The sequence below is a fragment of the Orcinus orca genome, chromosome 7 (assembly GCF_937001465.1).
Source record: "Orcinus orca chromosome 7, mOrcOrc1.1, whole genome shotgun sequence".
In the NCBI taxonomy this organism is placed as follows: Eukaryota; Metazoa; Chordata; class Mammalia; order Artiodactyla; family Delphinidae; genus Orcinus; species Orcinus orca.
Window position 1 is genome coordinate 58120679 of NC_064565.1, and position 15861 is coordinate 58136539.

The window sequence follows — 15861 nt, forward strand, 5'->3', positions numbered from 1 at the left end:
TCACAACATATAAACAAAGCTACAAACACTATAAAATAAGCCATTTTGGTTTTTAAAAAGTCAAAACTTTTTAAAGTACATATTGCTTGCACACATGAACATGTATTGCTTGTAAAATTAGAAAGAAAACAACAAATGTCATTAAAAATGAAAAAAAAGTCAGAAGGAGAAACATAGACACCAAAAGTAAAGAGTGTTTGTATCATGGGTGATTTTCCTTTTTGTTATCTGTCCTTTCTGGTTTTTCTATAAGCACGTATTACGTATCCTATAAATGAGTGTTTTCTTCCAATCCTTAGTTCTTAATCATACTACTGTATTGTCTTAATTATACCACATCCTTATATACAAATATTACCAATTAAATCTTATTTTTAATGATCTATATATATTTTCACATAAAAATAAGCCTCTTGACAACATGAGGTACAAATATGAGTTGGCAATACAATGGGCTTGGGATATAATAATCCTAGTTCCCCAACCAGGGATTGAAGCCATACCCCCTTCAGTGGAAGTGCAAAGTCCTAACCACTGGATCACCAGGGAATTTCCTGAAAATTTCCAAGATAACGAAAAAAATTTTTTTAAAGTTTTAAAATTCCAATTGATGAGATGATTCTGTTTAGTTTGGCTTTCTGAAAGTAGCTAATAACCTACCATAGGTTAGCTTAGCTACCATAGGTTAGCTAAGTAGCTAATAACCTACCTCTCATCTCTTATATCCTTTATTTGAAGAAAAAAAAAAAAAGAATGTATTTTCATTTCCTTCTGATTGTTGACACACAACTGAACAACCAGGAGAGGACATTCAAAGTCTCATCTTTCAGTTTCAAGTCTCATCTTTCTATATATAGTTGTATCACTAAAAGGGGGTATATATGAATGCCACACATGTATACACCCATACATGAATAAACACATACATATAAGTCCCATTTTGTCTATTAGAGACACACAAAACTAGACATGGTTAGACACTATCTAGCATATAGACCCCACAAAAATGTAGCAAAGCCCATGAGCATCATTAAACACTTACCTATTGTGTAGTAATAAGGTGTAAGAACAGAGGCTTTTACAAAATTGATTCCTCCTAGTACCTCTGCTAACATTTTATAAATCTGCTGTTCTGCTCCATTCATACGGCCAAAATCTTCAGGAAAATAAAAATAATTAGTTCACTTAAAATAATCAGCTTTTGAATGAAAATCATCCCATATCTACAAACTGAAAAATAGATTAACATTTCCAACAAGAGTTTCCATGTATTGTAATACCACCTGCAATAACACTAAATTCAGCACAAGTTCTTTGGCTCTCTACCAAAAGAGGTTTAGTGTCCTAAATATTAAGAAATACTTACAACACAAATTTCTCTACAAAATGGTTCCATTAAACAAGTTATGGCATTCTTGGGAACTCTAGTGTCATGGTTAGTTTTAACAATAAAAACAGTGTACTACCTAATAATGTACTTTAGAATTAAGCTTTACTTTCTGACCCAAACAAAATTCAAACCTTTTTTATACTGCTGTTGACAGAAGCGGTCATGAAACCATGGAATCTGATATTCAGGACATTCCAAGCAGACTGCTCTATTTAATTCCATAAGACGAAATTGGACCTTCATATTTAGAGATGAACATAAAACTGAAATTAAAAAAATACATTAATAGACTTTGATAGCTTGAACTTAGCAAAGACGATTCATTTTTCACATTCATTTATCCCCATAATGGTTGTAACTTTTATTCTCATATTACAAAATCATTTCATTTGCATACACATGCTTTATATTTTTAAATTATTACATTCAGTGGGATGATTAGGACAAACACCTATGTTTTTCACTAATTATGAATATTAAAACTACATTTTAGGGGCTCCTCTGGTGGCACAGTGGTTAAGAATCCGCCTGCCAATGAAGGGGACATGGGTTCGAGCCCTGGTCCGGGAAGATCCCACATGCCACGGAGCAACTAAGTCCATGCGCCACAACAAATAAGCCTGTGCTCTAGAGCCCACAAACCACAACTACTGAAGCCAGTGCCACAACTACTGAAGCCCACGCGCCTAGAGCCCGTGCTCCGCAACATGAGAAGCCACTGCAATGAGAAGCCCGCGCACCGCAACGAACAGTAGCCCTGCTCATCGCAACTAGAGAAAGCCGTGCACAACAACGAAGAACCAAAGCAGCCAAAAATAAATAAATAAAATAAATAAAAACAAAAAAACTACATTTTAAAAAATACTACTAAAGAATATTCATTGACCTAATATTCCACATTTAGCAGTCTATCCTAAGGAAACAAAGATGAGGGCAATGACTCACGTATAATAATCATTATTTATAGTAATGAAGAATTGGAAACAACCTACATGCTAACAAATTTTATTACTTCCTTATAATGGCAGATTCTATAGACTAAAAAATCATGATATCAAAAAATATTTAATGTCATGGAAAATTGTTCAAAATATAGTTCAATGACAAAAGCAACAGACAAAAGTGAACATATGTATAATTCAAATTTTGTTTTAAAATATATATAGGTATATAAACATACATATAAGGGCAGGAGACAGAAAAGAAATACTCCAAAACATTAAAAGCGGTAGTTTCACTTGTTGGTAAGATTATGAATAATCTTTTATTTTCTATTTTATACTGTTCTATAATCTAAATTTTCTACAATAATCAGGAAATACTTTTATAAACAGAAAAAAACCCCAGTATTAACATTTAAGTGCTTTAGTATGTAGGTAGAGCTGAAACTTGGATATAAAATACAAGTGATAATTAAAGTAAAAAATATATTACGCTTGCTTGTTGTAAAGCAAAAAGTTTATTGTTTTTTAATAATAATGTATAACAAGTATATAGCAGTTTTTCTTTGAAAGTGTTTTTATGTATCTTATCACATTATTTTTAACTTTTTTCGCTTATGAAATTTATATACGGGAAAAATGCATAAAATCTATATGTATAGTTTAACACATAATTATAAAGAAAAATCATACATTTATCACCCACGTGAATAAAATACTCCTAAACAATAAAAAAAAATATATATATATATATATACACACACACACATATATACATACGTTCAAGTTGAGAATCTAATTTGGCTAAGAATCTAATGTTAAAAATTGCCTTCAGTAGATCTTCTGAAAAATATTCACGTGTGGCCAAAGAGTAACCAAGAAACACTAACTTGAGAGGATCCAATATACCTAGAACAAGATTAAAAAAAAATTAAAATGTACAGCTGCTTCACATATACGTAATATATACTTTATTCAGGTAAAACCAGGTTTTAAAAAAATAATACAAACACAACCTTGACAAAATTAATCTATACTGTCACAAGTCCAGATAGTGGTAAAGTGGTTACCTCTGGGTGGGTGAAGAATGGGAATGAGGGCCGGGGAGAAGGGTACTATGCTAATATTCTATTTCTTGATCTGGGTACTGATTCCTTGGCTGATTCAATTTGTATAAATTCACATACTATATATATACTAAGGATATGTACACATTTCTGTGTTATTATTATACTTCCATTAAAAGTCTTTAAAATTGCCTTGAAAAGAGAAAGACTGAAAACAAAGGGTCAGTGGAGTATGTAAAAATAAGTGATCCCAGTCTCTATATACTGATAATATCGCTCAGAATGTGTGCAGAATCTTTCTAAGCACTTTACAAATATTAACTCATTTAAACCTCACTTCAGTGTAAAGTAGGAATGATTATTATCTCCATTTTATAAACTGAGTGTACTGAAGCACAGAGAAGTTTAATGACTTGCCCCAAGTCACATGGTTAGCAAGTGGAGGGTGAGATTTAACTTGGAGAGTCCAGCTCTGGAGTCTGCACCACGGTCTTGTGCTACTCTCTAGGGCTCTCAGACCCCCAGGCTGGGTACAGATGTATATGAAGCTCAGGTCTCACTCAGTACCTCCTCCCTTACCTGTCAGCCAGCAACACGGTAAGTGACTCAGAGATAAGGCTTGAGGTTATTTACTGGATTTGCTTCATCCAAGAGATATTTTCTTTTTTTTTCTTTTTTTAATTTTTATTGAAGTATAGTTGATTTACAATGTTGTGTTAGTTTCTGGTATACAGCAAAGTGATTCAGTTATACATATATATATTCTCTTTTTCATACTCCTTTCCATTATGAGTTATTACAGGACATTGAATATAGTTCCCTGTGGTATACAGTAGGAACTTGTTTATCTACTTTACATATAGTATCAATTGTTTGTATCTGCTAATCCTAAACTCCTAATTTATCCCTCCCCCACCCCCTTTCCCCTTTGGTAACCATAAGTTTGTCTTCTATGTCATGAGTCTGTTTCCATTTAGTCAATAAGTTCGTTTGTGTCATATTTTAGATTCCACATATAAGTGATATCTATCATATGATATTTGTCTTTCTCTCCCAAGAGACATTTCTGATGAGAGGGAAGGGGTCCTCTAAAATGTGCTATTAGCAGCAATGTTCTTACAAAGGACAAAAAAAGATGTTAAATCTTTTCAATGTTTTGCTGAGTTTATTTAATAAAGCAGGATCAAGTCACAAACAAGGTTAATAGCGATGATCTCCACCAGCAAAATTGATGTCAAAACTAATGTTTATTCAAAATAAAGTATTATTCCATTAGAATTTTGCTTATACAGGTCTCCAAGAATTTTCCAAACATTTTCCCAGTAAGTCTTAAAAAAAATCAAAGCTGTACTTCTCAAACTCTCATCTCTTATATCCTTTATTTGAAGAAAAAAAAAAATGTATTTTCATTTCCTTCTGATTGTTGACACACAACTGAACAACCAGGAGAGCACATTCAAAGTCTCATCTTTCAGTTTCAAGTCTCATCTTTCTATATATAGTTGTATCACTAAAAGGGGGTATATATGAATGCCACACATGTATACACCCATACATGAATAAACACATACATATCAGTCCCATTTTGTCTATTAGAGACACACAAAACTAGACATGGTTAGACACTATCTAGCATATAGACCCCACAAAAATGTAGCAAAGCCCATGAGCATCATACTGACATAATTAATATATTTATACTGGTCTCACACAGCCTACCTAGAGGTCTACAAGCCTAGAGAAACAATTCCTGCCCTAATATAGAGCCTAACACCTTATGCTGGACGTGGAAGCTCCCAGGTAAGTATTTGTTGCTTGGATGACAGAATAGGAATTTCTTACTATCCAGGCAGAGCAAAAAGCTCTGCGGAAGCTGGTCTCTGGCTGTCTCTCCAACCTCTTCTCCTACCAACTCAGTCTCCCGCATTCCACTCCTGCCACACTGAATCTGCTGTTCCCGAAAGAAACCAGGCATGTTCTCACCTCAGGGCCTTTTGCACTTGCTTTTCTTTACCCTGGGATTCTCTTCCCCACCTATGGACATGAGTCAACCTCTCTTTTTTTTTTTTTTCACATCTTTACCGGAGTATAATTGCTTTACAATGTTGTTAGTTTCTGCTGTACTACAAAGTGAATCAACCATATGTATACAAATATCCCCATATCCCCTCCCTCTTGAGCTTCCCTCCCACCTTCCCTATCCCACCCCTCTAGGTCATCACAAAGCACCAAGCTGATCGTGATGCAGCAGCTTCCCACTAGCTATCGATTTTACATTTGATAGTGTATATATGTCAATGCTGCTCTCTCACTATGTCCTAGCCTCCTCTAACCGCCCCACCCCGTGCCCTCAAGTCCATTCTCTGCACCTGCGCCTTTATTCCTGCCCTGCCACTAGGTTCATCAGTACCGCTTTTTTAAATTCCATATATATGAATTAGCGTACGGTATTTGTTTTTCTCTTTCTGACTTACTTCACTCTGTATGACAGACTCTAGGTCTATCCACTTCACTACAGATAACTCAGTTTCGTTCCTTTTTATGGCTGAGTAATATTCCATTGTATATATGTGCCACATCTTCTTTATCCATTCCTCTGTCGATGGACATTTAAGTTGCTTCCATGTCCTGGCTACTGTAAATAGTGCTGCAATGAACACTGTGATAAATGACTATTTTTGAATTATGATTTTCTCAGGGTATATGCCCAGTAGTGGGATTGCTGGGTCATATGGTAGTTCTATGGTTAGTTTTTCAAGGAACCTCCATAGTGTTCTCCATAGTGGCTATATCAATTTGCACTCCCACCAACAGTGCAGGAGGGTTCCCTTTTCTCCACACCCTCTCTGGCATTTATTGTTTCTAGATTTTTTGATGATGATTGTTTAGATTTTTTTTTTTTTTTTTTTTGGTGGTACGTGGGCCTCTCACTACTGTGGCCTCTCCCGTTGCGGAGCGCAGGCTCTGGACGCGCAGGCTCAGCGACCATGGCTCATGGGCCCAGCCGCTCTGCAGCATGTGGGATCTTCCCAGATCGGGGCACAAACCCATGTCCCCTGCATTGGCAGGCGGACTCTCAACCACTGCGCCACCAGGGAAGCCCTGTTTAGATTTTTTGACACATCATCCTGAATGGTGTCTCACTTCATTCAATCCATGGTCAATGACACCTCCTCGCTCCATCCAGCCCACCTCACTATCCTCCATCGTACACACCTACCCTGCTCTAGTGGTCTTAAATACTTATCACCATTTCACCTTATGTATTTGTTTATTGTCTATGCCAGTTTCACCCCATCAGAAAGTAAAATCAACAATGGTAGAGTCTACCTGTTTTTATTCTCTCCTATATCTCCAGTGACTAAAGACTGCCTGACAATAAGTACTTGGTGAATGTTGACTGAAAAAGCAGTAACTACTGAGCCAGACATTTCACTTCTAAAACACACTATATTGACAAGTGAGACATGTGGGTCTGAGAAGAGAAGCAGCATTAAAACCTTTTTCTTTAAGGCCAAACAGAAAGAAATACAATTCAGGACCAAAATAAAGAATGAAAAGAAAAAAATAATTTCCTGCCTCCGCTACCCTCACGTACTGCTTCTGCTAAGGCCAACAGTAGGAAGGAGTATTTCTACTCCACTTTTTTCTGGCACTGAAACACTATTTAGACTTTTTAAAGAGACACATAATAATCAGCACCAGAGCAGCAACCTTTCTGACAATTAATAAACATCTACATAGGACCTTAAGAAATATTTATTTTCTATTTAAAAAATGAACAAACTTTTAAAATTGACAACAATCAAATGTTATATGTCTCCAGAAATGATAACAAATATCAGGTATACAGCACCACATAAAGGCATTTTTTGCTGAAAATGTTTAATCTGAATCTAATCAAGCATCTATAACTAACTTCCAGTTTACTAGGAGCACAGGAGATGGAGGAGCAAGTTAAAAGCAAGCACTCAGACAAATGCAGAATGTGGCACAACCCACAATAAATGGCCAACCTCTATTGCAAAAAATAAACATCAAGAAAAAAAAAGATTAGGAGAAAGTGACATAACAACTCAACGTTGGTTTCTTTAAAAAATTTATCAAAGAAAATTTGGTGACAATTGGGAAATTTTTATTATGGACTGAGTAGGTAGAAGGTGGTACTTGTTCACTTTCTTAAGTGTGGTACTGGTATTGTGCTTACATAGAAGAATGTCCTTATAACCTGAAGTATTTAGGGCTGACACTTCAAGTGGTTCATCATACACACACACACACACACACACACACACACACACACACACACCACACACACAGCAAATGTGGCAAAATGTTAATCATTATTCAAAAGCTACATTGTGGGTATACAGTATACAGATGTTTGTTACATTGTTCTTTCAATTTTACTGTGTATTTGAAAACTTAGGGACATCCCTGGTGGAGCAGTGGGTAAGAATCCACCTGACAGTGCAGGGGACACAGGTTCAAGCCCTGGTCCAGGAAGATCCCACATGCTGCGGAGCAACTAAGCCCATGCACCACAACTACTGAGCCTGTGCTCTAGAGCCCGTGAGCCACAACTACTGAGCCCATATGCCACAACTACTGAAGCCTACCAGCCACAACTACTGAGCCCACATGCTGCAACTACTAAAGCCCCCGCACCTAGAGCCCATGCTCCTCAACAAGAGAAGCCACCGCTATGAGAAGCCCGTGCACCACAACTAAGAGTAGCCCCTGCTCGCCACAACTAGAGAAAGCCCGCACGCAGCAACAAAGACCCAACACAGCCAAAAATAAATAAAAAATAAATAAATTTATTTAAAAAAAAAGAAAACTTAGATAACAAAAAATCTTTCTCTTAAGTCAATGCAGAGCAAAAAACAAACAAACAACAAAAAACAAAAACCAGAGAATATTCTAGACCATAAGATACCAAAGAGATAACTTAACGGAATGAGTGAACCTTGATCGAATCCTGGGTCCAAAATAACCACTCTAAATAAGGTACTTTGAGAATGAGAGAGATTTAAAAATGGATTGTGTATTAGGTATTAGGGGACTATTAATATTCTTAGGTGTGATTAACAGGATTGTGGTGATGTAGGAGATCATTATTCTTAGGAGGTGTATGCCTAAGCAATTAGGGGTAAAGAGTCACAGTGCCTACAACTTACTTTGAAATGGCTTAGAAAAAAAACAAGAGAGCAAGAGAAACAAACAGTAAAGCAAATATGGTAAAATGTGAACCACTGAATCTAACCAGTGAGTTTATAGGTGCTACTTGTTCAATTCTTTCACTTTTTAATGTAATTTTGACATTTTTCATAATAAAAAAGTTTAAAAAATGGATCCAAAATATTTTTTGAAGGTATAAAACTCATGGCTATTATCACTATCCTTTAAAAAGGAATATGTATTAGAGTAGCAGCAACAGTATCCTCCAACCTTCTCATCAATGTATTACCAAACAATATACCTACTTAAGTAAGAATTAAGGTGTTGAAGGCAAGTTCCGAAAAATTCATCCCTTTGAGGTGGATCATAGTTCAGGGCGCTGAACGGAAGAATAATAGCAAGGATTGCAAAAGGATGAATCTGTAAAAATAGAACAAAAAAGTTATTGCTTCAACTTCAGTAAAACAAAACAAAATTTAGCCTAATTATTATCTTAAGCAGAAGTCTTTATCTAACATGCCTATAGTTAAATGAACATGCCCACAGTTAAATGACACATGTATCATTCTGTTTATTAAGTTTTCTACCTTGCTATAATTTATTTAATTCCACCACTAATTTCTAGTAACTCTAAATATTAATGCAGGAAAAATAAATCAGATAAGCTACAGATTGATTTTGTTTGGTATAAAATCCTGTTCCAGAATTCCTTAGTCATTAAAATGACAAGAAAATAGTGTCACTAATTTCCATGATATCCGCACATTTTATAGACTCATAATATAATGTAATTAAGGAAGTTTCTTAGTTTATAATAATCATAATTCATTTTTCTTTCTTTCCTTCTTTTTCTTTTTTATTCATTCAGCCAATACTTAATAACTGGCAGGCACTACAGACTTTTATTTTCACTTATTAGAAATAATGTCTTCTAAGTAAAAGCCATATCCTGATCTATATAATAGATTTTGTAAGTGACTGTCTTCTCACATAATCCAAAAAGCAGCATTTTACAAGTTCCAGAAATAAATGTGTAAGACACACTGACAATTCAAGAATATTGAAGTCAGTGGAGATCTTATAATTTTCTCAGTTTTCACACTTATCTCACTCTTTTGAATAGTTTTTAAATAGTAAAAGTAACTAACACAGGATTATAGAAAACAAGAAAAAGAAAACAAAAATCATTCATCTTCTTTATCCTTATACAACTATCATTTTAAGAATTTCCTTCTAGTCAATGAATTTTGACTGATCTTAACAATATTTGTAATACACCAAAAGATGACAGCTGATCTCCCCAAATCTGCACTGCTGGAGGAAGGGGTTTTAAGGGGAGGAACGACAAATTGCTGAACCAGAAACAAGAGCTTAATTTTTTTTTTTTTGGCCACGCTCCGTGGCTTATGGGATCTTAGTTCCCTGACCAGGGATTGAACCCAGGCCCTCAGCAGTGAAAGTGCAGAGTCCTAACCACTGGACCACCAGGGAATTCCCACTAGAGCTTAATTTTTAAACTTCAAATTCCAATCAAGTTCTCAAAGTACTTATGATAAACATTTATTCTTCTAGAAGTTGACAACTATGTAAAACTAATGTGTAACAAACATTTCAATTTCACCTTTTCATTCTGCTGAAGGACCACTGAGGCTATCCTATCAAGTAGCGAAGTACTGAGGTAGTTAGTTCTAGAAATAAAAGATGCAATCCCTGCAACATTTATGTAATTAATTTCATCCATCAAACGCTGTAAGGTAACAACAGTTTCTTCAAGAAGTGAATCAGCAAACCAGTCTCCTTTTAGAGATTTAACTTCTTCCCATAACAGATTCAAACTGCTGCATTTTTGTAGTCTCTGACGACCGTAGTGATCTAATTTTTGAAGTAGTTTCAACTGTTTCCCAGGAGTATTATTCCGATACATGGGATCAAACTGAATACATCTTAAAACAGATGTGGCAAAACTATTCAGGTCATTTAGGTCACACTGTGGTAAAACTGCTTCAATTTGAGATATCCTCGCTTCGTCTAAGTGAGGAGAAGGAAGCATCGAAAGAGCACAAACCAGGAGGGAAATCTCACTAGGTATGACACTGACTTTCAAATAACTATAAAGAGGGAAAAATGAAAAGAACAAAATTAATACATCAGCAAAAAAACCAATACACATATAAATATTAAAATATGAATATATAATTACTATTACAATTAATAGGTGTGATAGGCTTAAAATATAAGTTAATTTAAGAAGGGTTGGATAAATTCAAAGATGACAGCCTCTTAAAGGATTACTAAGGGAAGCCTTAAGATGTTCTAAAGCACTGCCCCAATTTTTTATGCAAAAATAAAACCATAGTCCCTGACAAACAAAACATCAGTGTCAGAACAATGTCTGCAGTGCTGCAGCTGGAGATGGAACTTGGACTGAATTTCTGATGTGACCTGTCAGGAGCTGGTATGACCTAGAACAGGCAAAGAGTGACCACTCAGTAATAGTGATTCCCTTCTTTCTTCTGCTACATAAGAAGCCCAGCTTTAAAAAAACAAAAACAGGATAACAGCGCATCCAATTGACCCCATTCTCCATTCCTCCTTTCCCAAACCCCTATGGTAAAAGCCCTACCACCAGGACAGCAGTTGTTAAAATACAAATTAAAAACTGGGAGCTTTTAAAGAATCTTTAGGGTTAGAAGTGTTGGAAGAGATAATCAAATATAAATTAAAACAAAACTGAGTTACTTTTAAAAATATTAAGTTAGCATATTAAAATAATGATAATGTTCAATGCTAGCAGGGGTGCATTGATACAGGCTTTCTCATTCACTAACAGTAAACTTAAAAAGTTGGTGCAAACTTTCTGGAAAGTAATTTAGTAGTAGCTTAAGAACTTTAAAAGTAATCATATCATTTGACATGATCAATCTCTGTCTAGTAAACTAGCCTAAGAAAATAATCTAAAATGCAGGCAAAAATTTATGTTATGTTATTAATCATATTTTTTATGTGGCTAAAATTTGAAAACAGTCTACATACCCAATGATGGGGAATAGTTAAGAGAATTATGGTACAAATCATATGATGGGTAATATCCAATCACTAAAAACATTTACAAATAGTTTTAAATGATGTAGGAAAGTGCTGTTAAGGTTAAGTGCGGGGGTTGGAGAAGGAAGAATACAAAGCTGCACATTCATGACTCTCAACTATGGAAAAAGAAAGCATATAGATATAGATACAGATATAAAATGTAAGTATATACCACAAGGAAATAAACCAAACTGTTGACCGTAGATGAAAGGGCTTACAAATGATTTTTATTTTCTTCTTTATACTTTTCTCTGTTTTCAAAATGATTTTTTTTCACATCAGATGGGTCACATGTTGACATCATAACAGGTTTGAGGGAGGCACATCTCACGCAATAGTGTGAACGCCCAATCATCATGCTTATGAAGTACAAAAGGATCTCAAAATTATTTTCATATAATATTTGGTCCATTGCCTGACACAAAGTAGGTACTCAATAAGTACTAAATGACTATTTTATTCTTATAACCACAAAAAGTTAATATACTATTTTATATAAAGAAAAGAAAGTCCCCAATAGCTACATCTGTTTGCAGAATTGACCAAGGGATAGGAACTCTCAGTATTTGCCAATCTTGTGATACTTGTCTGAAAATAAACCCCCAACAGACACAAACCTGCCAACCTCCATTCATGTTTTTCCTTATGGTGGTTCCTCAACTTCCAAAACTTACATATGCAATTGTGTTTACAATACTACCACAAATCCACCACCAAGGCTAACATTAGAAAATAAAAAAATACCAAGTGTTGGTGAGGATATGGAGTAACAGGAATGCTCACATTTTGCTAGTGCTAATATAAACTGGCACAGTCACTTTAGAAAACTATTTGGAGTTCCCTGGTGGACTAGTGGTTAGGATTGCGGGCTTTCAGTACCGTGGCCCGGGTTCAACCCCTAGTCAGAGAACTGTTAAAAAAAGAAAAGAAAAAAAAAATAGAAAACTGTTTAGCAGGATCTACTGAAGATGAACATATGTATAACCTACAAACCAACAATCATACTCCTTGGTAAATATCCACAGAAATGCACACATATGTTCACTAAAAGATACATGTGAGAATACGTATCATAACAGGAATATTTACAATAGCCAAAAAGTGGAAATAAATACCTGTCAACATTAGAACAGACTAAAAAAAATTGTTACATTCTTACTGGAGTATACAGCAAAAACATTATGAGGTAAACCTCATAAATAAAATATTAAACAAAAGAAGCCAGGCACTGAACAGGCAAAACTAATCTCTGCAGTAAAAGCAGGGATAGTAGCTAACCTGTGGAAGGAGGGGGAAGGAGGAAGGAGTAGGGTAATGTGGAGGGGATAGGTATATTTTATGTAGATTATATTTCAATATATTTTTTTAAAAAGAACATATTATTCCAGCACATCAACTCCCTGGGTTCCCCAAATGGTTTCAGGAGCTAGTTATACAAACGCTTATGTGAACTATTTTAATCAGATTGTGTTCTTTCACACACTCAACACTGAAGATGGGGAAGGGTTAAAATTTTAAATTACAGAGATATGTAAGGGCTCTCGCTACTCAGAATTACTAAACTTGGACTTCCCTGGTGGTGCAGTGGTTAAGAATCCTCCTTCCAATGCAGGGGACACGGGTTCAATCCCTGGTCCAGGAACATCCCACATGCCACGGAGCAACTAAGCCCGTGCGCCACAACTACTGAGCCTGTGCTCTAGAGCCCGTGAGCCACAACTACTGAGCCCGCGTGCCACAACTACTGAAGCCCTCGCGCCTAGAGCCTGTGCTCTGCAACAAAAGAAGCCACGGCAATGAGAACCCCCACTCACTGCAACCAGAGAAAGCCCGCGCACATCAACGAAGTTCCAACGCAGTCAAAAATAAATAAATAATAATTTTTTTTTAAAAACTTCTTAAAAAAAAAAGAATTACTAAACCTCAACACTGTCATATTTGCTTCAAGTTTTTTAATAAAGTAGATTAAAACATTACAGGTAAAGTGAAATCACCTGTGATGCTCCCACTCCTATCTTATTTTTCTGTAAGCATACCTGTAGGCAAACAGTATTTCGTAATTTAATCTTTTAAAAAAGATCATGCTGACCAAATAAGTAATGTTGCTGGGCCAGTTTATATCAAATTTAGAACATAAAATTCTTAATAGAGGCTTTGTGAAAGTTCATGTTAAATATGGAAAGGGTGAAGACACAATAGTCCTGTACTTAATCATCTTGATAAGAAAGTTATTTCTTTAAGAAAACAGTGAATCTTCTTATACCACATCTAACATGCAAAATTCTCATCTGATAAAGTGCTACCTCTTAGTCTTCAGTTCAAATCTCAACCATAGGGCTTCCCTGGTGGCACAGTGGTGAGAGTCTGCCTGCTGATGCAGGGGACATGGGTTCGTGCCCCGGTCCGGGAAGATCCCACATGTCGCGGAGCGGCTGGGCCCGTGAGCCATGGCCGCTGAGCCTGCGCGTTCGGAGCCTGTGCTCCGCAACGGGAGAAGCCACAACAGTGAGAGGCCCGCGTACCGCAAAAAAAAAAACAAAACCAAATCTTAAGCATAATGGATATCACCTTATTATAGTAAAAATCATTTTCAATTATATGTCACTCTTTCGATTACAGCATAGAGTCCCATGCCTGGTCTTTCAAAAATCACAGTAAGAAAGCAAACTAGTATGGAAAAATGGAGGGGAAAAAGGTTAATCTGCTTTTAATTTCATTCATTATTCTGATCCTTAAAATAAAAATTTTTAATGGAAAACTCCATTTTAGCATAATGCAAAGTCAATGGAAAACTGAATAACTTCTTAGTTGAAATATTAATGCTATATCCATAGAAATGCAGAAATTTTAAAATTATAAAGGGAAAATCTGTATGAAAACTTTTTCACTAACATTACCCCCACGTATTTTATTTTTAAAATTTCGAATTTAAAAACTTAATATGCCTTAAAACAGGCAACTAAGCAGACTAAAGGCCCCCAAATGTGAGCACTCCCAAATGGAGTTTTGCCTTCTTCAGCAGCTCCAATCTTTTCATGGTTATTCCATCCCAGCAGGAAAGGAGAATGGCTTGGCTTTCTGTATTCACGACCTAGGGAACTCATCACCCCACTGACCTCATTTCCATTTCAAAATATATCAAGCACAAGCACTGGCAAAATGGGCATGGCGGGGAGATGAGTGTCTTTAACATTTTTAATAACCTACCCATTTCTGCTTTCAAAACTTCGAACAACTCTGGGCTTCCCTCGTGGCGCAGTGGTTGAGAGTCCGCCTGCCGATGCAGGGGACACGGGTTCGTGACCCCGTCCGGGAAGATCTCACATGCCACGGAGTGGCTGGGCCCGTGAGCCATGGCCACTGAGCCTGCGCGTCCGGAGCCTGTGCTCCGCAACGGGACAGGCCACAACAGTGAGAGGCCCGCGTACCGCAAAAAAAAAAAAAAAAAAACTTCCAACAACTCTATACATAAAGAAAACAAACAGTGAAATAAAGAAATAAAAAAAACAATAGCGAAAGACTTAAACACATCTATTTTAATCTTACCTAAGCAGCAATTCTCTGAGTTTCACAAAAAGCTCTTTACTTTGAAAATGTAGAAAAATCAATGCTTGAGTTATCCTCAATAACTCTACTGGTTTATAGTTATCCAAATGTTTATACAGAATTGAAGCAATTCTAAAAAGAATGATAAAACATGTATTATAACCAGTTCATTCATGTACTTTTATTAAACTTTTACTGAGGAGCTGTTTCATGCCAGACATGCTCTGTGCTGGAGAAACAGCAATGAATGACACAAGGTTTTCTGTTCTTGAAGAACTGTCTCAAGATGATGACAGAAATGTAAAACTGATTTAATTTTCTTCCTTAAATCCACTGGTCCTCTAACGGAGATGCTTAAAAGCAATGGGAAATGCGAAGAGACAATAAGTTGGAAGAATTAGGGCAAAAGGAATATCTTTTAAAGGAATATATAATATTATGATAATGAAAAGATAAATATACACAAACTGAACCATGTATTTTTGTCTCTTCTTAAATGTCAAGTTAATAAAAAAGGCAATATATGGCAGTATGATTTCAAGGTAACAACTGTAGTGTGAAACAATTCAAGTTCATATAGATGTTAACTGTTCTACATCCTTTTAAAGTCAGTTCTGCTCTATGCTCTCCACTTTCCTAGATTATATCC

General features: G+C 35.9%; 1 protein-coding gene and 1 non-coding gene across 6 annotated transcripts in view; both read right to left on the reverse strand.

The window, feature by feature from the left end:
* FASTKD1 (FAST kinase domains 1) overlaps nt 1-15861 on the reverse strand; it is a 33796-nt gene that overhangs the window by 3510 nt on the left and 14425 nt on the right. For all 5 annotated transcript variants that reach the window (XM_033423516.2, XM_033423520.2, XM_033423518.2 and 2 more), the window contains 6 exons: nt 15213-15344; nt 10201-10687; nt 8885-8999; nt 3112-3240; nt 1522-1653; nt 1043-1156 (listed from right to left, as the gene is read on the reverse strand). In XM_033423516.2, coding sequence (XP_033279407.1) covers nt 1043-1156; nt 1522-1653; nt 3112-3240; nt 8885-8999; nt 10201-10687; nt 15213-15344 — 1109 coding nt within the window. The remainder of the gene's footprint in view (nt 1-1042; nt 1157-1521; nt 1654-3111; nt 3241-8884; nt 9000-10200; nt 10688-15212; nt 15345-15861) is intronic.
* LOC117200528 (small nucleolar RNA U13) lies at nt 11943-12045 on the reverse strand. Its single transcript, XR_004482122.1, has one exon. It is a non-coding gene; the product is annotated as a small nucleolar RNA U13 (small nucleolar RNA).